Source organism: Phyllobates terribilis, unplaced genomic scaffold (assembly GCF_046119375.1).
Source record: "Phyllobates terribilis strain yellow unplaced genomic scaffold, ASM4611937v1 Scaffold_9__5_contigs__length_417890890, whole genome shotgun sequence".
Classification (NCBI taxonomy): domain Eukaryota; kingdom Metazoa; phylum Chordata; class Amphibia; order Anura; family Dendrobatidae; genus Phyllobates; species Phyllobates terribilis.
In genome coordinates, this window is record NW_027362769.1 from 381385050 (window position 1) to 381408911 (window position 23862).

The following is a 23862-nucleotide window of genomic DNA, read 5'->3' on the forward strand; positions in this document are numbered from 1 at the left end:
ATAATACAGATCGATAATAGATAGATGATAGATAATAGATAGATGATAGATAATAGATAGATAACAGATATTATATTATTAATTATGTATATTTTCTCTATAGGATCCTCCACTATGTGTCACTGTAAGTAGGGAGCACTTTATATGATCCTCTGTTATGTGTGCAGTAGATAAATCAAAATACCTCACTGACTAAGCCCTATAAGGTATACAACATAAGAATGTGTGTATATAGTAAGCTGGAGAGTCAAATGACTGATAAATAAGGGCTGAAGTACAGGGCAAAACCAAAAGACAAACAGCACATTAGACAGGAAAAATAAATGGTAACGAGCCCACATATATATTTTGGTCTAAAAGATGAACACAGTGGTTAAAAGGCGTCATCCACAGCAGGAGAGGACATCCAAATAAAATACATACAGTACAGACCAAAAGTTTGGACACACCTTCTCATTTAAAGATTTTTCTGTATTTTCATGACTATGAAAATTGTACATTCACACTGAAGGCATCAAAACTATGAATTAACACATGTGGAATTATATACTTAACAAAAAAGTGTGAAACAACTGAAAATATGTCTTATATTCTAGGTTCTTCAAAGTAGCCACCTTTTGCTTTGATGACTGCTTTGCACACTCTTGGCATTCTCTTGATGAGCTTCAAGAGGTAGTCACCGGAAATGGTCTTCCAACAATCTTGAAGGAGTTCCCAGAGATGCTTAGCACTTGTTGGCCCTTTTGCCTTCACTCTGCGGTCCAGCTCACCCCAACCCATCTCGATTGGGTTCAGGTCTGGTGACTGTGGAGGCCAGGTCATCTGGTGTAGCACCCCATCATGGTATCTTTGCTTTGGGATAGGAGGTTTTACTATCATCATTTTTTGGCTATTGTTGGTACATATTGATTTGTGATACTTTTTTGTGGTTTCTACTGAAGGATCATGCTTTTTTAAATGCTTATAAATCTCTACGTTGTGTCTAGTTCTGTATTCACTCAATAAAAATTATGATATTTTTTATCCATATGCTCCCTGTCTAATTATACATACCACTTTTTCTTGCTGTATGTCTTTGGTCCTGCCGGGCAGAGACGCCTCATCGCTGCGGTCCCGGTCCGGGGTCCTGCGGCTCCCCTGCTGAATCTGCCCGGGATGCGCGCACCATGCGCAGTTCTCTGGGCACTGTACTTAGGGCGCGCGCTCCCTCCCTCTTAAAGGGGCCGCACGCCATTCTAAAGAGTCCCCGGCCAATGGAAGGAGGACTGCTCCTATATAAGGCACCTCCTCCAAAATGCTCTGTCCTATCTGCGGACAGTCAACTCCCACTTGGACGCGCTGTCCACCCCGACTGTGTCCACCTCTAACCAAGCGGCACCCGCTCCGGCGGCACCTCAACGCAGAGGCGCTGTGGCATCCGACTTAGGACCCCGGCTTTCTTCCCCTCCATGTTTCGGTGGTAACCCTGCCCTATGTCGGGGCTTCATTAATCAGTGCACGCTGCGCTTTGAGCTCCTGGCACACCAGTTCGCCTCTGACCGGGCCAAGGTGGCATTCATCATGTCTCATCTCACCGGAGAGGCGTTGGCGTGGCTTAACCCTCTGTGGTAGAGAGGGGATCCTCTGGTTTCCGACCTCCAGGCCTTCCTCGCGGCTTTCCGAAAGGTGTACAATAAGCCCGGACGAAAATCTTCGACTGCCTCCTCTCTTCTCCAACTCCGCCAAGGAGTCTCTCTGTGGGACAGTATGCCATGCTTTTCCGCACCCTCGCATCTGAACTTGCCTTGAACAATGAGGCTCTGGTGTCCACCTTTTGGTAGGGCCTTTCCAGACGGATCAACGATGAGCTAGCCGGTCGTGACATACCTCCCTCTCTAGACGACCTGGTGTCATTAGCTACACGGATCGACATCCGTTTTCAGGAGCGTTCAAAGGAGGCGACTCGTGAGAGAAGGCCCCTGCCCCTCGCACCAACCTTCCAAAGGCCAGTCTCGCAACCAGCATCCCCTCCGGTGTCTTCTCTAGAGTCTATGCAAATAGAGCAAGTTAACATGGTCAAGTCTCGTCAGGAGATCCGCCGCGCAGAGGGGAGTTGCTCCTGTCCGGTGAGACCGGGAAACTCCAGTGTCTAGGACCGCTCGGAGAGGTCATCCTAGGCAAAAGTTCTTCCTCTCCTCCCTTGACTCTGTCCGTTTCAGTTACCAGTCATGAGACCCGCTTCTTCGAGACTGCCTATCTGGATTCCGGAGCCACTGGGAACCTCATTCAACAGGCCGCTATGGGGCGATATCGGATTCCTACCATACGTCTGGCTGATCCTTTAGCGGTTTCCTCTGTGGATGGAAAGCTTCTCTCTGAGACCATCTTGTTTGTCACTGAGCCTGTAACTCTTCAGGTGGGAATGCTACATTCGGAGAGGATATCCTTTTACGTGCTGTTCGGTCTTTCTAATCCCCTCTTGCTTGGCCTGCCTTGGTTACAGAGACATGAGCCCGTCCTGAATTAGAGATCTGGTGAAGTGCTTCGTTGGAGTCAGGAATGTCATAAGTCCTGTCTGGTTCCGGCTCGTCCTGCTCGACTTCCGTCTACTCCAGCTAACCTACCTGGCCTGCCAGCACCCTACTGGTCATATGCGGACGTCTTTGATAAAAAGGAGGCAGAGACACTACCACCTCATAGGCCGTATGATTGCCCCATCGACCTAATACCTGTTGCTTCACCTCCTTGCGGGCGAATCTGCCCCTTGTCGCTGGCCGAGACCCGTGCTATGGCTGAGTACATAGAACAGAATCTTGCTAGGGGATTTATCCAGAACTCCACCTCTCTGGATGGAGCAGGATTCTTCTTCGTCAAAAAGAAAGACGGCTCTCTTCGTCCATGTATCGACTATAGGGGCCTAAACCAGATTACCATCAAAAATAAGTACCCCCTGCCTCTCACCTCAGAGCTGTTTTGCCGCCTAAAAGGCGTGAAGATCTTCACTAAGCTCAATCTTCGTGGGGCATACAATCTGGTCCGTATTCGCCAGGGAGACGAGTGGAAGACGGCATTCAACACTCGGGATGGTCACTACGAGTACCGCGTGATGCCCTTCAGTCTCTGTAATGCTCCAACCATCTTCCAGGAGTTAGTGAACAACATCTTCCGAGATCTCCTGTATTCCTGCGTGGTGGTGTACCTAGACGATATCTTGGTGTTCTCCCCTCTTACCGGAGGGATGTTCGTCAGGTACTGCTGAGGCTCCGGAAGAATCGCCTGTATGCAAAGCACGAGAAATGCTTCTTTGAGCAGACCTCCCTACCACTTTTGGGGTATATCATCTCTGAGACCGGACTGCGGATGGATCCCAAGAAGGTGTCTGCCGTCTTAAAGTGGCCCCGACCTGAGGGGTTGAAGGCTATTGAGTGGTTTCTGGGATTCGCTAACTATTACTGCCTCTTCATTCCTCATTTCTCCTAACGGACTGCTCCCATCTCTGCTCTCACCCGTAAAGGAGCAAATCCCAGGGAATGGACTTCCGAGGCGGAAAGTGCCTTTGTCTCTCTTAAGCAAGCCTTCTCCTCCGCTCCAGTGCTACATCGTCCAGATTGCAATAAACAGTTCTTCCAGGAGGTTGATGCCTCTTCCTCCGGGGCCGGAGCAGTGCTCACCCAGAAATCCTCGTCCGGGCGAATGGTGACCTGCGGCTTCTTCTCCAAACTCTTTTCTTCGTCCGAGCGCAATTACTCCATAGGAGATCGAGAACTGCTGACCATCAAATTAGCGCTGGAGGATTGGCGCTACTTTCTTGAGGGGGCTCTGCACTCGGTGGTCATCTACACTGACCATAAAAACCTTGTTTACTTGCAGACCGCCCAAAGACTAAATCCGCGTCAGGCCAGATGATCTTTGTTCTTTGCTCGTTTCAGCTTCACTCTCCATTACCGCCCAGCAGACAAGAATATTAAAGCTGACGCTCTATCCCGCTCTTTTCTGTCTACCGACCAAGAGGAGGAGCCTCTACACATCATTGACCCCTCCAGAATAATGACTGTTGCTCCGTTTGACCTGTCTCACCTACCTCCTGGTAAGACCTTTGTAGCGGATCAGGATCGGAAGAGGGTCTTACTCTGGGGTCATTCGTCCAAACTGGCTGGTTATGCCGGCCAGAGGAAGATGCTTCTGCTCATGGCCCGACATTATTGGTGGCCCACCCTGGGCAAGAATGTTGCGGATTTTGTTGCCGGCTTGTCCCTCCTGTGCCAGTAACAAGATACCTAGGCACCACCCAGCTGGTCGTCTCCTTCCTCTTCCCGTGCCTTCTGCTCCTTGGCAACACATTGCTATGGACTTCATCACTGATCTTCCGGTATCTGTCGGTTCTACCGTCATATGGGTGGTCACTGATCGCTTATCCAAGATGACTCACTTCATTCCTTTGCCTGGTCTTCCGTCCGCACCTGTGCTGGCTAAGGACTTCATCCGTCACATCTTTCGTCTCCACGGCTTACCCCTCCATATTGTCTTGGACAGAGTTCAGTTCACTTCTCGCTTCTGAAGAGCCACGTGCAACCTGGTGGATGTCACTTTGGACTTTTCTTCAGCCTATTATCCTCAGTCCAATGGTCAGGTGGAACGTATTAATCAGATCCTTACGAGTTTTCTTCGGGACTTTGTCAACGCTCACCATAGCGATTGGGTAGAACTTCTGCCTTGGGCCGAGTTTTCTTATAACAACCATGTGAGTGAGTCCTCTGCTAAGTCTTTTTGTGGTTTACGGTCGACACCCCCGAATTCCGTTTCCCGTCTCTTCTTCAGTGGACAATCCTGCTGCGGACTCTCGTCAGTGACTTTTCGGTGATTGGGAAGACACTAGATCTGCGCTTCTTCAGTCCTCCGAGCGGATGAAGAAGCATGCTGATAAGAGACGTCTGGATCCGCCTCTACTTCGTCCGAGAGACAAGGTCTGGCTTTCTTCCAAATATGTCCGTTTCAAGATACCATCATACAAGTTGGGCCCGCGGTTCATCGGTCCTTTCGAGATTCTGAACCAAATAAATCCAGTGGCGTACAAGCTGAAACTCCCTGATTCCTTACGGATTCCCAATTCCTTTCATGTGTCTCTCCTCAAGCCTGTTGTCCTTAATCCTTTCTCTGACGATCCAGTTACCACCCCAGCTCCAGTCTCCGCGGAGAACGTCTTTGAGGTTGAGAATATTTTGGCCATCAAGAGAGTAAAAAGAAAGACTTTCTTTCTTGTGGATTGGAAGGGGTTTGGTCCTGAGGAGAAGTCTTGGAAGCCCAGGGAGAACATTCATGCTCCTCATCTTCTAGAAAAATTTCTTGCGGGCTTAAAGAAGTGGGGGCGTAAAGGGGGGGTACTGTAGCGTCGGCGTCTCTGCCTTCTGCCGGGCAGAGACGCCGATCCCCCCACCGCCGCGGTCCCGGTCCGGCGTCCTCCGGCTCCCCTGCTGCATCTGCCTGGGATGTGCGCACCATGCGCAGTTCCCCGGGCACCGTACTTAGGGCGCGCGCGCGCCCTCCCTCTTAAGGGGCCGCACGCGCCGTTCTAAAGAGTCCCCGGCCAATGGCCGGAGGACTGCTCCTATATAAGGCACCTCCTCCAAAATGGAGGTGCCTCTACAAGGTTGTTGTGTGCTAACACTCTCCTCAGCCCTCAGGTTCCAGTGCCTGCCTATCAGCCGTGCCCGCCTGCCTGTCTATCAGCCGTGCCGGCCAGCCTATCAGCCGTGCCGGCCAGCCTGTCTATCAGCCGTGCCCACCTGCCAGTCTATCTGCAGTGCCGGCCAGCCTGTCTATCAGCCGTGCCGGCCAGCCTGTCTATCAGCCGTGCCCGCCAGCCTGTCTATCAGCCGTGCCCACCTGCCTATCAGCCGTGCCCGTCTGCCTGTCTATCAGCCGTGCCCGTCTGCTTGTCTACCCACATCACTTGCCTGTCTACCAGCCGTGCTCATCTGCTGTGCCTGTCGGCTTTGGCCATCAGTCCCATGGGAGTCGCCTGCTCTCACACAAGTTCGGTCCTAGAGTGGCACCTGGATCACCTTCCCGGTCCCTCCTTGGTTCACGGAGTCGACTAAGCCGCCGTGTGGCCAGGGTCGGTCCGGGCAGGCACTTAGTTACACCCCTCTGGTCCCTGCTTGTATCACAGCACAGAGGTTCCACCACCCGGATTCGTAACATCATGTTTAATGGCGCCAGCCCTAAAGCGCATATCGGCGCAATGCCTTTGTCTGGGGGTGGCATCATCCCAGCAGGAAACAGTGTAGAAGCAAGTCCCCTCCAATCAGAAAGCAGGGGCCATCAGCTTGTTCCTGACCCGCCGGCCACGTCGCTGAACACACGTCACAGTGACCAGTCACATGATCCCACGAGGAATGTCCAGTGGATCCTCCACCATGTTTCCTGTAGGATAGGGACACTTTTTTATAGGTTCCTCCAACATGTGTCCTGTAGGTCGGGGGCACTTTTCTGTATAGGATCCTCCGCCATGTGTCCTGCAGGTAGGGGGCACTTTTCTCTATAAGCTCCTCGGCCATGTGTCCTGTAGTTAGGGGGCACTTTCCTCTATATGCTCCTCTGCCACGTCTCCTGTAGGTAGGGGGCACTTTCCTCAATAGGATTCTCCACCATGTGTCCCATTGGTGGGGGGGCAGTTTTCTCTATAGGCTCCTCCACCATGCGTCCTGTAGGTAGGGGGCACATTTGTCTATAGGCTCCTCTGCCATGTGTCCTGTCGGTTGGGGGCACTTTTCTCTATGGGATCCACCGCCATGTGTCTTGTCAGTTGGGGGCACTTTTCTCTATAGGATCCTACACCATGTGTCCTGTAGGTAGGGGGCACATTTGTCTATAGGCTCATTTGCCATGTGTCCTGTCGTTTGGGGGCACTTTTCTTTATGGGATCCTCCGCCATGTGTCCAGTCTGTTTAGGGCACTTTTCTCTATAGGATCCTGAAGATTTTTGGATGCTGAACAACACGTTGTATCTTTGCCACTGATAGGCTGACCTGGTGAGGTGGATTCCCGAAGCCGCAGGTCAGGGTAGACTCACGTACCCAGGGCAATGGCACAGAAGGCTGGAAGCCACATAGAACACTAAGACCTGGTCAACTGGTTATGCTGGGTGGCAGACATACAGGTGTGGCAGTGCTTGCTGGAAGCCACAGGAACCAGGAGGGTAAATTAAGTGGATAACGTCAGGTCTGAAGCACCACATAAATATAGATGACAGAATCGCTTAATGTAAACCATCTCTGATAGCAGTTTGTGATGCTCACAGCAAACGATTGGCTAACCAGCAAATCTGAAGGTTCACGGAAATCACAAGAGTTTGCAAAGATAAATGCAGTAAACCAAATATTCAAATTGCACATAATCAATAAATGTGGCTAGGAACGGAATGAGTAGTATAGTTCCCCCAGAAAGAATATAGCCAAGTGAAAGGAGGTGGAGTACTCCTAAAACATCTGGTCAAAAGAGAACGTGGAGTAACCATAAACCACCAGAGCTGGAGAAGGATGGAAGTATCCCATGCAACCCCGACGCGCGTTTCGCTTTCCGCTTTATCAAGTGAGATAAATGCAGTGTACAGATAAGTTTCCCAATGTCAGTTCTTAGCGCTTACTGCAAGCGATGGGTTATTTGGCTGGTCTTGTGGAACCGTAGCTGCTGGTTGCAGAATCGGATACGTCTGAGGGGATAGTAGCAACAGAAGAAGCTGGATACTGACTGAGTCCAAACAAACAGCAGCTGAACACAGAGCTGTTTCATCACCCAGATACAGGTGTGCGTCCAACTGGGCCTTAAGAGGCCTATGGAGATGATGTCACTGAGACGACTTGTAAAACTTGACGTGGCCCAGCCCAGATGAGACAGGTGTATAACATTCGCATTTCTAACTAACTTGTATAGAGTTATCTCCTCAGTTTTCCTCTTCCCATCATGTCCAGTGAGGTTCTTAACTGTTCTATGTAGAGCACCATTTCTTATGACATTTGGAATTGTTGAAGCTGCAATGTCAATGGAGTCTTGTACTCTTTAGACTGCTTGTGCTTAGTGATAATATCATTTACACTGCTTGTGCTTGGTGATACTAGCATTTAGACTGCTTGTGCTTGGTGATAATATAATTTAGACTGCTTGTGCTTGGTGAAAATATAATTTAGACTGCTTGTGCTTGGTGATACTAGCATTTAGACTGCTTGTGCTTGGTGATAATATTATTTAGACTGCTTGTGCTTGGTGATAATAGCATTTAGACTGCTTGTGGTTATAGATAATAGAATTTCTGGTCTGCATAGAAAGCTCTCTCACTTTAGCCATTATACACAAAGAACTGAAATAAAACTGGTCTTTCTGAGGGTTTCACTTAGCATTATCAAAAGATGTTGACCACTAATTTCTTAGTGACTGTCAAGACATGTTTTATCATGTCCACCAAGGTGTTTTTTCTACTGCAGATGCCTTTTTATGGTGCAGCAGCATGAGCCCCAAATGGGTGGAGCAGGGCGTCTATTGACACTGGAGCTCAACTCTAGGGGCCTAGATCTCAGAAACCTCTGATCCTGGCTGTTCAGGAATCTCTGATCCCGGATGTTCAGAAACCTCTGATCCCGGCTATTCAGAAACCTCTGATCCCGGCTATTCAGAAACCCTCAGATCCGGGCTGTTCAGAAACCACCTCTGATCCCTGCTCTACAGAAACCTCTGATCCTGGCTGTGCAGAAACCTCTGATCCTGGCTATTCAGAAACCTCTGATCCTGGCTGTTCAGAAACCACCTCTGATCCCTGCTCTACAGAAACCTCTGATCCTGGCTGTGCAGAAACCTCTGATCCTGGCTGTACAGAAACCTCTGATCCTGGCTGCACAGAAACCTCTGATCCCGGCTGTTCAGAAACCTCTGATCCTGGCTGTGCAGAAACCTCTGATCCCGGCTATTCAGAAACCCTCAGATCCCAGCTGTTCAGAAACCACCTCTGATCCCTGCTCTACAGAAACCTCTGATCCTGGCTGTGCAGAAACCTCTGATCCTGGCTGTGCAGAAACCTCTGATCCTGGCTGTACAGAAACCTCTGATCCTGGCTGTACAGAAACCTCTGATCCCGGCTGTTCAGAAACCTCTGATCCTGGCTGTGCAGAAACCTCTGATCCTGGCTATTCAGAAACCTCTGATCCCGGCTATTCAGAAACCCTCAGATCCCGGCTGTTCAGAAACCACCTCTGATCCCTGCTCTACAGAAACCTCTGATCCTGGCTGTGCAGAAACCTCTGATCCTGGCTGTGCAGAAACCTCTGATCCTGGCTGTACAGAAACCTCTGATAATGGCTGTATAGAAACCTCTGATCCTGGCTGTTCAGAAACCTCTGATCCTGGCTGTGCAGAAACCTCTGATCCTGGCTGTGCAGAAACCTCTGATCCTGGCTGTGCAGAAACCTCTGATCCTGGCTGTACAGAAACCTCTGATCTCGGCTATTCAGAAACCTCTGATCCCGGCTATTCAGAAACCCTCAGATCCCGGCTGTTCAGAAACCACCTCTGATCCCTGCTCTACAGAAACCTCTGATCCTGGCTGTACAGAAACCTCTGATCCTGGCTGTTGAGAAACCTCTGATAATGGCTGTTCAGAAACCTCTGATCCCGGCTCTTCAGGAATCTGTTATCCTTGTTGTTCAGGAATCTCTTATCCCGTCTGTTCAGAAACCTCTTATCCCGGCTATTCAGAAACCTCTAACCCCGGCTATTCAGAAACCTCTGATCCCGGCTGGTCAGAAACCTCTGATCCCGGCTGTTCAGAAACCTCTGATTCCGGCTGTTCAGAAACCTCTGATCTCAAATGTTCAGAAACCTCTGATCCCGGCTGTTCAGAAACCTCTGATCCCGGCTGTTCAGAAACCTCTGATCCCGGCTGTTCAGAAACCTCTAATACCGGCTGTTCAGAAACCTCTAATACCGGCTGTTCAGAAACCTCTGATCCCAGCTGTTCAGAAACCTCTGATCCCGGCTGTTCAGAAACCTCTTATCTTGGATGTGCAGAAACCTCTGACCCTGGCTGTTCAGAAACCTCTGACCCCGGCTGTTCAGAAACCTCTGACCCCGGCTGTTCAGAAACCTCTGACCCCGGCTATTCAGAAACCTCTAACCCCGGCTATTCAGAAACCTCTGATCCCGGCTATTCAGAAACCTCTGATCCCGGCTGTTCAGAAACCTCTGATCCCGGCTGTTCAGAAACCTCTGATCCCAAATGTTCAGAAACCTCTGATTCCGGCTGTTCAGAAACCTCTGATTCCGGCAGTTCAGAAACCTCTCATCCTGGCTGTCCAAGAATCTATTATCCTGGTTGTTCAGGAATCTCTGATTCCGGCTGTCCAGGAATCTCTTATCCTGGTTGTTCAGGAATCTCTGATTCCAGCTTTCCAGGAATCTCTTATCCTGGTTTTCAGGAATCTCTGATCCCGGCTGTCCAGGAATCTGTTATCCTGGTTGCTCAGGAATCTCTGATCCCGGCTGTCCAGGAATCTGTTATCCTGGTTGTTCAGGAATCTCTGATCCTGGCTGTCCAAGAATCTGTTATCCTGGTTGTTCAGGAATCTCTGATCCCGGCTGTCCAGGAATCTCTTATCCTTGTTGTTCAGGAATCTCTGATTCCGGCTGTCCAGGAATCTGTTATCCTGGTTGTTCAGGAATCTCTGATCCCGTCTGTTCAGGAATCTCTGATCCCAGCTGTTCAGATATCTCTGATCTTGGCTGTTCAAATAACTGTGATCCTAGCTTTTTAATTTTCACGTCAGTTATTGCATACGGTAAACCACTTGTCATTCCTTCCCGACCAGATGTTTTTCCATTTTTTTTTTTTATTTTGCTCTTTCGTTTTTTTTTCTCTCCTTCTTCCAGAAACCACAACTTTTTTTTATTTTTCCCTCGCCATCGCGCTGTATGAGAATTTTTTTTTCACTCGTTTTCCAGAAAATTATAGGAAAAAATGCACGGAGTCACGAATTTTATAAAAAAAACAAACAAAAACAACGTCATTTTTAAAACTTTTTTTAAAAACTTTTTACCTAATTTTAAAAACTTTTTTTTAAACTTTTTACTGTATTTTAATAAGGGAATCATTTGATTGTTTGTGCTACATACAGCAACACCATGGTAAAAAAAAAAATAACGGTCTCCTATGAACAGGAGCACCGATCAGACAGGCACGTGGGAAGGGGGGTCTTCAGCAGATCGTCAGCTGTCGTGAGGACCCATGGGCGCCCTGCGATCACGTCCCTGCACAGATTGACACTGGCATTTCATAGGTTAAAAGCCTCACTTGCGGCCGCTAGAGGCAGAATATCACAGACAACGATGCGGGCTCAGCTCCTGAGCCTGCATTAAACACAGGGAGCCGGCTTGTGACTTAATAGGAGGCCAAACGGCGGTAAGAGGTTAAATAAAAACAAACAGAAAAACTGTTCGAATTGTTAATACATGGAAAAGTAGGAGTAAAAATTATTTTTACTGTCAGAGCGAGCTCACTGATGGATTCTCAGTTAACTCATTCGGCAGCCAGTAATATCAAAGGTGCAACATTATTAATGTAAATAACGAAAATGATTTCTACATGCATTTATATATATATATATATATATATATATATATATATATATATATATATATAAAACGTCCCGGAAGGTGGACCACTCCTTTAAGGTGACATAAAGAGTGGAGAATCCCTTTAAATGTGGAGGAACACAACATAGAAGTGACGGTTGCTGCAGCTTAGCGCCCCCTGCGGAGATACTGCGCCCCACGGTGTCAGGGCATGCTGGGAATTGTAGTCCCCAGCAGACAGTGTGCAGCACCGGTCTATCCCCGCTGTCACTAACCTTCTGCTGTCTGCTATCGCGAGAGTTCCAGCAGTGACGTCACCTGGCTCCGCCCCCTCCTTTCACGTCGTTCTCGCGAGATGTAGCTGGGCGCATGCTCCAGGGAGTCTCGCGAGATTTCGGCGCGGTGAGTGAGCTCGGCCTGTGCTCCAGCTCTCTCGGCTCCCCGGCACCGGCTCTCCTCCGCGGAGGGAGGCGGGAGACTTCCCCGCACCATGGCGTCCGCTCTGGAGCAGTTCGTTAACAGCGTCAGGCAGCTGTCCTCTCAAGGTGAGGAGGCCGGGGAGGTGTCTGTGTGTGCGGCTGAGGGGCAGGGCACAGGCCGGAGGCAGAATGGGAGAAGCCAAAGACTAGGGCAGAGGAAAGTGTACTCACTCGTATCGGCCAATCAGATTAGCGCTTTCACTGTCGGACGTGAAAGAGCCGCAAGAGTGTTCACCGGTAGCAGCCAATGAAATCAGCGCTTTCTTTCTCAGAAGATTAAAAACTAAAAGCTGATTGGTTGCTTTAGGCACCTGGATGTGTAGTCATCTGTAGTAACCAATCCGATCAGTGCTTTCATTCTCAGAAGAATAACAGCTGGTAGCTGATTGGTTGCTATGAATGACTACAGTGCTTAATGCCCATAGTAACCAATCAGCTTCTAGCTGGTAGTGCTAGAATGAAAACTTTGATCTGATTGGTTGCTGTGGATAAATACGCCTTTTGCTTCACACAACAGCCAATAAGATCAGGGTTTAAATTCTCAGAAGAATAAGAGCTCAAAGCTGATTGGCCCTTTTTGCAGTAGATTGCAGTTATCTTAAAGCGGTTGTTCGGTACTTTAATATTGACGTCCTATCTATAGGATAAGTCATCAGTACCGGATCAGTGGGGGTGATGCACAGGTCCTCTCTCTCTTACACAGGCGGTTGTCAGGTGATGCACAGGTCCTCTCTCTCATACACAGGCAGCTGTCAGGTGATGCACAGGTCCTCTCTCTCATACACAGGCGGCTGTCAGGTGATGCACTGTTCCTTCTCTCGCTCATACACAGGCGGCTGTCAGGTGATGCACAGGTCCTCTCTCTCATACACAGGCTGCTGTCAGGTGATGCACAGGTCCTCTCTCTCTTACACAGGCGGCTGTCAGGTGATGCACTGTTCCTTCTCTCTCTCATACACAGGCGGCTGTCAGGTGATGCACTGTTCCTTCTCTCATATACAGGCAGCTGTCAGGTGACGCACAGTTCCTTCTCTCGCTCATACACAGGCGGCTGTCAGGTGATGCACAGGTCCTCTCTCTGATACACAGGCTGCTGTCAGGTGATGCACAGGTCCTCTCTCTCATACACAGGCTGCGGTCAGCTGATGCACAGTTCCTTCTCTCATACACAGGCGGCTGTCAGGTGATGCACAGTTCCTTCTCTCTCTCATACACAGGCGGCTGTCAGGTGATGCACAGTTCCTTCTCTCTCTCATACACAGGCGGCTGTCAGGTGATGCATAGTTCCTTCTCTCTCTCATACACAGGCGGCTGCCAGGTGATGCACAGTTCCTTCTCTCTCTCATACACAGGCGGCTGCCAGGTGATGCACAGTTCCTTCTCTCTCTCATACACAGGCGGCTGTCAGGTGATGCACAGTTCCTTCTCTCTCTCATACACAGGCGGCTGTCAGGTGATGCACAGTTCCTTCTCTCTCTCATACACAGGCGGCTGTCAGGTGATGCACAGTTCCTTCTCTCTCTCATACACAGGCGGCTGTCAGGTGATGCACAGTTCCTTCTCTCTCTCATACACAGGCGGCTGTCAGGTGATGCACAGTTCCTTCTCTCTCATACACAGGCGGCTGTCAGGTGATGCACAGTTCCTTCTCTCATACACAGGCTGCTGCCAGGTGATGCACAGTTCCTTCTCTCTCTCATACACAGGCGGCTGTCAGGTGATGCACAGTTCCTTCTCTCTCTCATACACAGGCGGCTGTCAGGTGATGCACAGTTCCTTCTCTCTCTCATACACAGGCGACTGTCAGGTGATGCACAGTTCCTTCCCTCTCTCATACACAGGCAGCTGTCAGGTGATGCACAGTTCCTTCCCTCTCTCATACACAGTTAGGTGATGCACAGTTCCTTCTCTCTCTCATACACAGGCTGCTGCCAGCTGATGCACAGTTCCTTCTCTCTCTCATACACAGGCAGCTGTCAGGTGATGCACAGTTCCTTCTCTCTCTCATACACAGGCTGCTGCCAGCTGATGCTCAGTTCCTTCCCTCTCTCATACACAGGCAGCTGTCAGGTGATGCACAGTTCCTTCTCTCATACACAGGCTGCTGCCAGCTGATGCACAGTTCCTTCTCTCTCTCATACACAGGCAGCTGTCAGGTGATGCACAGTTCCTTCTCTCTCTCATACACAGGCTGCTGCCAGCTGATGCACAGTTCCTTCTCTCTCTCATACACAGGCTGCTGTCAGGTGATGCACAGTTCCTTCTCTCTCTCATACACAGGCTGCTGTCAGGTGATGCACAGTTCCTTCTCTCTCTCATACACAGGCCGCTGTCAGGTGATGCACAGTTCCTTCTCTCTCTCATACACAGGCTGCTGTCAGGTGATGCACAGTTCCTTCGCTCTCTCATACACAGGCGACTGTCAGGTGATGCACAGTTCCTTCGCTCTCTCATACACAGGCGACTGTCAGGTGATGCACAGTTCCTTCGCTCTCTCATACACAGGCGACTGTCAGGTGATGCACAGTTCCCTCTCTCATACACAGGCGACTGTCAGGTGATGCACAGTTCCCTCTCTCATACACAGGCGACTGTCAGGTGATGCACAGTTCCTTCTCTCTCTCATACACAGGCGACTCTCAGGTGATGCACAGTTCCTTCGCTCTCTCATACACAGGCAACTGTCAGGTGATGCACAGTTCCTTCGCTCTCTCATACACAGGCAACTGTCAGGTGATGCACAGTTCCCTCTCTCTCATACACAGGCGACTGTCAGGTGATGCACAGTTCCTTCGCTCTCTCATACACAGGCAACTGTCAGGTGATGCACAGTTTCTTCTTTCTCTCATACACAGGCGGCTGTCAGGTGATGCACAGTTCCTTCTTTCTCTCATACACAGGCGGCTGTCAGGTGATGCACAGTTCCTTCTTTCTCTCATACACAGGCGACTGTCAGGTGATGCACAGTTCCCTCTGTCTCATACACAGGCGGCTGCCAGCTGATGCACAGTTCCTTCTCTCTCTCATACACAGACGGATGTCAGGTGATGCACAGTTCCTTCTTTCTCTCATACACAGGCGACTGTCAGGTGATGCACAGTTCCTTCTTTCTCTCATACACAGGCGGCTGTCAGGTGATGCACAGTTCCTTCTTTCTCCCATACACAGGCGGCTGTCAGGTGATGCACAGTTCCTTTTTTCTCTCATATACAGGCGGCTGTCAGGTGATGCACAGTTCCTTCTCTCTCTCTCTCATACACAGGCGGCTGTCAGGTGATGCACTGTTCCTTCTTTCTCTCATACACAGGCGGCTGTCCGGTGATGCACAGTTCCCCCTCTTTAGTGCTGTATATCGTACATGTTGTATTTTATCCTCCGTTCTGTATTTCAGGACAAATGACTCAGCTGTGTGAGCTCATCAATAAGAGCGGCGAGCTGCTGGCGAAGAATCTGTCCCACCTAGATACAGTGCTGGGGGCCCTCGATGTCCAGGAGCATTCCCTGGGGGTCCTTGCTGTTCTGTGAGTATAGATTTGCATTTTTTGGAAATCATGAGCTGGGATTGCCTTGTATTTGTAGTGGCGGCTGTTTCTCCTTGTGGTGCTACTATAGGTAGACCTGTAGGTCAGGTATGCAAATTATCTCTATGCCATGAGAGACCGGACTGGTTCTCTAGTGCCCCCTGCAGGTGGTTGGATTTTTGTACTGATATTAAAGGGGTTGCTCCTAAAGAGCATTTATCGCCTACACAGGGAAGATGATGGTAAATATGATTGTTGGATGTTTGGATGCTTCGACCCCCCAGTAATCTCGAGTATGTGGCTCCCAAAGTCCCCTATGTGAGTGGAGCGGTACTGAGCATGTGCGACCATTGCTCCAGTGGTCACACATGTGCACTATAGCTTCGTTCAGCCAACCCCCCACTGTGAAGACTGTTTGGGGTCCAGCAGTGTCCGTGGCTTTTCTTTCTGCTCTGATGGCGCCGCTGATCTCTCCTCCGCAGGTTCGTGAAGTTTTCCATGCCCAGTATTCCTGACTTCGAGACCTTGTTTTCCCAAGTCCAGCTCTTCATCAGCACCTGTAACGGGGAGCACATTAGATATGCCACAGACACATGTGAGTATTGTTCTGTACGGGCAAGGGACGGACCCCCCGGAAGAGGCAGACCCTGATTCTCCTTCTTTTCTTCCTCTTTACAGTCGCTGGTCTTTGCCATCAGTTAACAAATGCACTTGTGGAGAGAAAGCAGGTGAGTGTCTGGATACATTGCAGCAAACCCTCTGCTGTGAGCATCTCGGGGTCTAGGTTTCATACTCACTGACTGCAAGCAGAGGTCTTGACAAAATATCAATTGATTTTGGGGTCCAATCCTGAGAAGGAAGAGGTGCAGCAGCGGCAGCACTGAGACTATGGTGATCCCTGAGGTTAGACCCCCACCATCCTATCTGTTCTGGCACATATCTGTAATACTGGACAAACCCTTTAAGAGGTCCCCCTTTAAGATCTGCCATTTCCCTTATGTATTATGTTATTACGTTTATGCGATACCCTTTTTCAGCTCCAGGAATAAAGCAAAACCCCTTTGCAAGGAGATCACTACTAGATTGTTCCTTAGACTTTTTTTTTGTTAGGAAATTGCTATTTATGCCGGGCTGCATTGACTCCTCTTTTGTCCTTCTCCCACCTTACAGCCTTTACGAGGGATCTGCGTTCTCAGACAAGCCATAGACAAGATGCAAATGAATACAAATCAGCTGACCTCAATTCACGCAGATCTCTGCCAGGTAACTACACCCCTATCCTCACACAGCAGCAAGCAGAGCTGCAGTGTAAAGCATGTGGCAGGTAGATTTCAGACTAAGTGGCCTTGTATTTTCTGTGCACTGACCGCTCCTCTCCTCACAGCTCTGCTTATTAGCGAAATGTTTTAAGCCGGCACTGGCGTACCTAGACGTAGACATGATGGACATATGTAAAGAGAACGGCGCGTACGACGCCAGACCCTTCCTGTGCTACTATTACTACGGGGGGATGATCTACACCGGCCTGAAGAACTTCGAGAGGGCGCTTTACTTCTACGAGCAGGTAGGGGGGACGACGGTGTAGTGATGGGGGGGATTCTCCCCGCCCGCAGGATGTACCTGTATACTGTGCACGTGGATAACCTGTTGCTTCGCTCTTCTCGCTCCACAGGCGATCACGACGCCGGCCATGGCCGTCAGTCACATCATGTTGGAATCCTATAAGAAGTACATCCTAGTTTCTTTGATTCTCCTAGGAAAAGTCCAGCAGCTGCCTAAATATACCTCACAGATCGTCGGGAGATTTATCAAGGTGGGCGGCCTCGTCCTACACCGCACTTATTACGTCTGCACCCAGATCATTTGCAGCTTCCGCCATCTTTGATTTTTTTTTTTCCGTTTTTTTGCAGCCTCTTAGCAATGCGTACCACGAGCTGGCACAGATCTACACCACCAACAACCCGTCCGAGCTGAGGAACCTGGTGAACAAACACAGCGAGACCTTTACCAGAGACAATAACATGGGGCTGGTGAAGCAATGTCTGTCCTCCCTGTACAAAAAGAATATACAGAGGCTTACCAAAGTAAGTGTGGGGGGGGGGGGACATCATGGCACATAATGGTATTCCTTATAATGGCATACGACTGTGTTACATGTATACGATGTACCAGACCTGTGCTGTAATCTATGGCTGCTATTCCCATCTTTCTTCCAGACCTTCCTAACGCTTTCATTACAAGACATGGCCAGTCGAGTTCAATTATCTGGTGCTCAAGAGGCTGAAAAATATGTTCTGTACATGGTAAGAAATTGTCAGAACGTGACATGTCGCAAGTTATCAGATCACAGACTATTGCAGAGGTCACGTTTGTGGGGTATCACACAGAGACCCCCCCCCCCCCCAGTCTCTAACTGAGGACCAGGGGAATAGTGGATCCTCTCTGGGAGTGTGAGGTTCCTGCTTTTGGCTAAGGCTGGGCTCGCAGTGTAATTTCATGGCCCGATGGTAGCCAATGTGAGCGGGAACAAGTCGCAGCATGCACTAATCTAACTTGCCGATTATATCCTGCAATCATCTGCAATATATCCGAGTGCACACAGACCCAGACACATCCGTAACTCGCAGTTGTGACTGACCCAAATTATTTCACCGGGTGCCTTTAACCCCTTAAGCCCCACGGGTGGTTTGCACGTTAATGACCGGGCCAATTTTTACAATTCTGACCACTGTCACTTTATGAGGTAATTACTCTGGAACGCTTCAACGGATCCCCCTGATTCTGAGATTGTTTTTTTCGTGACATATTGTACTTCATGATTGTGGAAAAATTTCTTCGATATCACTTGCGTTTATTTGTGAAAAAAACGGAAATTTGGCGAAAATTTTGAAAATTTTGCAATTTTCAAAATTTGAATTTTTAAGCCCTGAAATCAGAGAGATATGTCACACAAAAGAGTTAATAAATAACATTTCCCACATGTCTACTTTACATCAGCACAATTTTGGAACCAAAATTTTTTTTTGTTAGGGAGCTATAAGGGTTAAAAGTTGACCAGCGATTTCTCATTTTTCCAACAAAATTTATAAAACCATTTTTTTAGGGACCACATCACATTTGAAGTCACTTTGAGGGGTCTTTATGACAGAAAATACCCAAAAGTGACACCATTCTAAAAACTGCACCCCTCAAGGTGCTCAAAACCACATTCAAGAACTTTATTAACCCTTCAGGTGCTTCACAGGAATTTTTTGAATGTGGAAGAAAAAAATGAACATTTAACTTTTTTCACAAAAATGTTACTTTAGACCCAATTTTTTTTTATTTTCACAGGGGTAACAAGAAAAAATGGACCCCAAAATTTGTTGTGCAATTTCCCCTGGGCACGCAGATACCCAATATTTGGGGAAGAAACACTGTTTGGGCGCACGGCAGGGCTCGGAAGGGAAGGAGCGCCATTTGACTTTTTGATTGTAAAATTTGCTTGAATAATTAGCGGACGCCATGTTGTGTTTGGAGAGCCCCTGTGTGCCCAAACTTTGGAGCTCCCCCACAAGTGACCCCATTTTGGAAACTAAGACCCCCCAAGGCACCTTTTATAGATGCATAGTGAGCACTTGGAACCCCCAGGTGCTTCACAAATTGATTTGTAAAAATGAAAAAGTGAAAAAAAAAACACTTTTTCATTTTTACGAATCAATTTGTGAAGCACCTAGGGGTTCCAAGTGCTCACTATGCATCTAGATAGGTGCCTTGGGGGGTCTAGTTTCCAAAATGGGGTCACTTGTGGGGGAGCTCCAATGTTTGGGCACACAGGGACTCTCTAAATGCAACATTGTATCCGCTAACAAATTGAATGGAAAATCGGCTCAAATTGTTAGCGGACACCACATTGCGTTTGGAGAGCCCCTCTGTGCCCAAACTTTGGAGCTCCCCCACAAGTGACCCCATTTTGGAAACTAGACCCCCCAAGGCACCTGTCTAGATTCACAGTGAGCACTTGGAACCCCAGGTGCTTCACAAATTGATTCATAAAAATGAAAAAGTGTTTTTTTTTTTCACTTTTTCATTATTACGAATCAATTTGTGAAGCACCTAGGGGTTCCAAGTGCTCACTATGCATCTAGATAGGTGCCTTGGGGGGTCTAGTTTCCAAAATGGGGTCACTTGTGGGGGAGCTCCAAAGTTTGGGCACAGAGGGGCTCTCCAAACGCAATGTGGTGTCCGCTAACAATTTGAGCCGATTTTCCATTCAATTTGTTAGCGGACACCATGTCGCGTTTGGAGAGTCCCTGATGTGCCTAAACAGTGGAGCTCCCCCACAAGTGTCCCCATTTTGGAAACTATACCCCTCAAGGATTTTATTAAGGTGTATAGTGAACATTTTGAACCCAGAGGTATGGCACAGAATTTGTTTACATTAGGTCATCATATTGAATAAGTTGTCATTATTCTTGAGCGCAAGTGCTCGCTACTTGAGTTTGCATCGGGTACTCAGGTATGCACCATGTACAGCGTGTGCTCGAGTGACATGCTCGAGTCCCTGCTCCGCATGTTTCACGGTTATTAGACACCCAAAAAAAAACATGCGGGGATCGCTCGTGCATGGCAGGCAATCCCCGTAAAGTTTTTTGGCCGCGAAGCATATGGGGCAGAGACTCGAGCATGTCACTCAAATACCCACGATACTCAATGCATACCAGAGCACCCGATGCAAACTCAAGTAGCGAGCACTTGCTCTCAACACTAGTCGCCATATCGTCATCTTTTTTTCTTACTTTTGAAAAAAATCCCAACCCCAGCCCTAGCCCCAGCACAACCCTAGCCCCAGCACAACCCTAGCCCCAGCACAACCCTAGCCCCAGCACAACCCTAGCCCCAGCACAACCCTAGCCCCAGCACAACCCTAGCCCCAGCACAACCCTAGCCCCAGCCCTAACCCTAGCCCCAAACCCAGCCCTAACCCTAGCCCAATCCTAACCCAAGAGTTTATTTTTGACGCCGTTCCTTGTGCGGTATAATTGATTAGACGACTTTATTCTTCGGGTCGGTGTGATTACAGCAATGCCAGAATCATATGGGGTTTTTATGACTGACAGCTGTCACACACTAAAAGACGCATTTTTTGTAAAATCTAGTTTTTGCATCGCCATATTTTGAGAGCTATAATTTTTCCAGATTTTGGCAGACAGTCATGTGACGGCTCGTTTTTTGCGGGATGACTTGACGTTGTTATTGGTGCCATTTTCAGGCACGTGACATTTTTTGATCGCTTTCTATTCCGATTTTTGGGAGGCAGAATAAACAAAAACCAACAATTCAGGAATTGTTGTTTTTTTTTTTTTTTTTTATTCTGCTCCGCGTGTGGTAAAATTGATGAGGTAGCTTTATTCTTCGGGTCAGTACGTTTACAGCGGTACCACATTTCTATCATTTTTCTATGTTTTGGCGCTTATACACAATAAAAGCTATTTTATAGAAAAAAATATTTTTTAGTATCGCTTTATTCTGAGAGCTATAACTTTTTTATTTTTCGGCTGATGGAGCTGTGTGGCGGCTTGTTTTTTGCGGGACGAGATGACGTTTTCAGCGGTATCATTTTTATTTATATGCGTCTTTTTGATCGCGTGTTATTCCACTTTTTGTTTGGCGGTATGGTGATAAAGCATTGTTTTTTGCTTCGTTTTTTTTTTTTTTTTTTACCGTGTTCACTGAAGGGGTTAACTAGTGGGACAGTTTTATAGGTCAGGTTGTTCCGGACGCGGCGATACCAAATATGTGTACTTTTATTGGTTTTTTTTTTATTTTTTTTATAATAATATTTATTGATGGGTACATTATATTTTTATTTTTGGTGTATTATTTTTTTTATTTTTTTATAATATTTTTGCACTTTTTTTTTTTCCCACTTTCACACAGTTTATACACTTTATTACTTTGTCCCACTCTGGGACTTTCACTTTTTTTTTTCTGATCGCCTGCATGGCACAGGAATGGAGCACCATCCCTATGCCATGCACAGTGTGAAGATTGCTTGGAGATGCACTGCGCATGTCCAAGCAATCTTCCTGCTCTCTGGTGACTCGGATGTTGTCATGACGACATCGGGTCGTCATGGCAACACCCGGGAAGCCTTTGCAGACTGCGCTGGAAGCCGGAAGAGGAGGTGAGTATCGCTGATCACCTCCCCTCGCCCCCGCAATGCCACGATTGACTTCGATCGACTTCGATCGCAGCATCGCGGGGGTTAATGTGCTGGGAGCGGTGCAGGACCGCTCCCTGCACATAGTACCGGGTGTCAGCTGTGACAATCAGCTGACACCCGGCGGCGATCGCGCCCGCACAGCCTGTGTGCGCGCGCGATCGCGATGACATACTAATACGGGTCTGGCTCTTACGTCCCAGGGCACAGACGCGTATTAGTACGTCAGATGTTATTAAGGGGTTAAAGATGCAATTTCAGCAACACAAAGAAAAGGCTGACTTTTTTTTTTTTTTCTTCCCCTCTTCTCCCACTAGTAAAACGCCGGGTCCCGCTCCCCCTCAAAACTAGTAGAAGTGACCGTCTAAGGTCATGATACAGGCAGAGAAAGCGGAGCGACCCTCCTATATGACGAGACGGGCAGTTGCGGCTTCCACAATGTGCGGGACTGTACACGTCAAAGGGATGCATATACGGCGGGCACATGTGCAATTCAGCAGATGAAGAATCATATTAGGGGGGTCTTTCCGATCATTCAAACAGTCTTTTTAATGTTTTCTTTTACCCCCACCCTCCTTGCAGATAGAAGATGGGGAAATTTTTGCAAGTATTAATCAGAAGGACGGCATGGTGTGTTTTCACGATAATCCCGAAAAATACAACAATCCTGCTATGCTTCACAATATTGATCAGGAGGTAAGTAGCGGAGGGGGTCTCCTACTTTATTGGGAGAATATGGCTGAATATATACAGCCGGCACTAAAAGCTACAGGTCATCGTTTCCACAGACCCCCATACACCAGACGGAGAGCAGAAAGGCGCCCTCTTGGCCTCTAGCTGGCTGTCTGCGTATATAGGCCGCGCTGCAGACCACTTCCCTGCACAGCGGCCATGTGGTATATATTTGTACAGCGGGCACCTATGGGTGACGGATGCCGCTGTATAGCATCTATCCCAGGCCTGTGACTGAAGAATTCGGCTGTCTGTATATGTATACAGAGTCCAGGTCGCTCTCCAGTGATCTAGTATGATATATCTACGACTTGTCAGAAGCGTGTTCCCACTGTTCTCTAATATATAAGCATTTGGTTGTGTATTATGACCCCCAGCGGAGCGACATAACTTCTTTGCTTCTGATCTCCAGATGCTGCGCTGTATAGACCTTGACGATCGATTAAAAGCAATGGATCAAGAAATCACAGTGAACCCACAGTTTGTTCAGAAGGTAATAATCAGTGGAGAAACTACAACTCCCAGCATGGCCTGTCGTATTGTATAAATAGTATCGGTAAACTTTACAGCCCAAATGGAGGCTTAAAGGGGAAGTCTAGGACTTGCATATTGATGATGTAGCCATTAATATCAGAGGGGTGGAGGGATCCGTTTGCTTACTTCTGGCCGCCGCAGAGTACGGAGCCAGGACCCCACAACTGCGGTGACTCCGACTGATGACCTAAATCCTGGACTATCCCTTTAAAGGTTCTCTCCGGGGTCTGATGGGTGCTGGATAGGAAGTACATCTTTAGCTCCAAGCAGAAATGAGCGGCACTGGAGAAAACCTTATCCAGAACTTGGGTGATCAGTACCAGATTTTTGGGGGTCTGATGGCGAAGATTAGGTGTTTGCAGGATTTGTAACTTTGGGGTTGAGCGTTTGTTAAAATGTGCTGACAGCTGACATATACAGCATTGCCCTTCTGTGTCTGACCCGGCCTCCTCTTCTTCGCAGAGCATGGGCTCTCAAGACGACGACTCAGGAAACAAGCCATCGAGCTATTCTTGAAGGGAGGAGGGGACAATCTTGCACCCCCCAACTCCAGAATGTGGATTGTCAGCAATGCAAAATTTTTTTTGTTTGTTTGTTCCAAGTTGGACTGCAAAACAAAGTCTTCGATAACAAACTGGGAGAACGGCCACCACCTTTATGCCTGGACATTTAACTGAATAAAAAAAAAAAATGGAAATCCAATATTTATGATAAAAAAAGTTCTTCTCTCAGTCCTGTATGCGTTCAGTTATATTCTGAGGAGCAGAGACGACCTATAATAAAGTCTGTTGTGAATTTG

General features: G+C 48.3%; 2 protein-coding genes across 2 annotated transcripts in view; one reads left to right on the forward strand and one right to left on the reverse strand.

The window, feature by feature from the left end:
- Positions 1-12019, reverse strand: part of NT5M (5',3'-nucleotidase, mitochondrial) — a 27588-nt gene extending 15569 nt beyond the window's left edge. Inside the window, exon 1 of the mRNA XM_073648500.1 lies at positions 11871-12019. The gene's annotated coding sequence lies outside the window, so the exon portion shown is untranslated. The remainder of the gene's footprint in view (positions 1-11870) is intronic.
- COPS3 (COP9 signalosome subunit 3) lies at positions 11944-23862 on the forward strand. Its single transcript, XM_073648498.1, has 12 exons — positions 11944-12140; positions 15466-15595; positions 16078-16190; positions 16274-16323; positions 16766-16858; positions 16980-17159; positions 17268-17408; positions 17506-17679; positions 17812-17898; positions 22380-22493; positions 22942-23022; positions 23526-23862. The coding sequence occupies exons 1-12, from the start codon at positions 12086-12088 to the stop codon at positions 23577-23579; spliced, it is 1272 nt and encodes a 423-aa protein (XP_073504599.1). The 5' UTR covers positions 11944-12085; the 3' UTR covers positions 23580-23862.

What these genes read in the sequence shown, in the direction of transcription:
- COPS3 (XM_073648498.1), top strand. Translation starts at nt 12,086, where the DNA reads ATGGCGTCCGCTCTGGAGCAGTTCGTTAACAGCGTCAGGCAGCTGTCC. An exon ending in CAGGCAGCTGTCCTCTCAAG is followed by an intron (nt 12,141 to 15,465) that starts GTGAGGAGGCCG and finishes TCTGTATTTCAG; the next exon opens with GACAAATGACTCAGCTGTGT. An exon ending in ACCCACAGTTTGTTCAGAAG is followed by an intron (nt 23,023 to 23,525) that starts GTAATAATCAGT and finishes TCTTCTTCGCAG; the next exon opens with AGCATGGGCTCTCAAGACGA.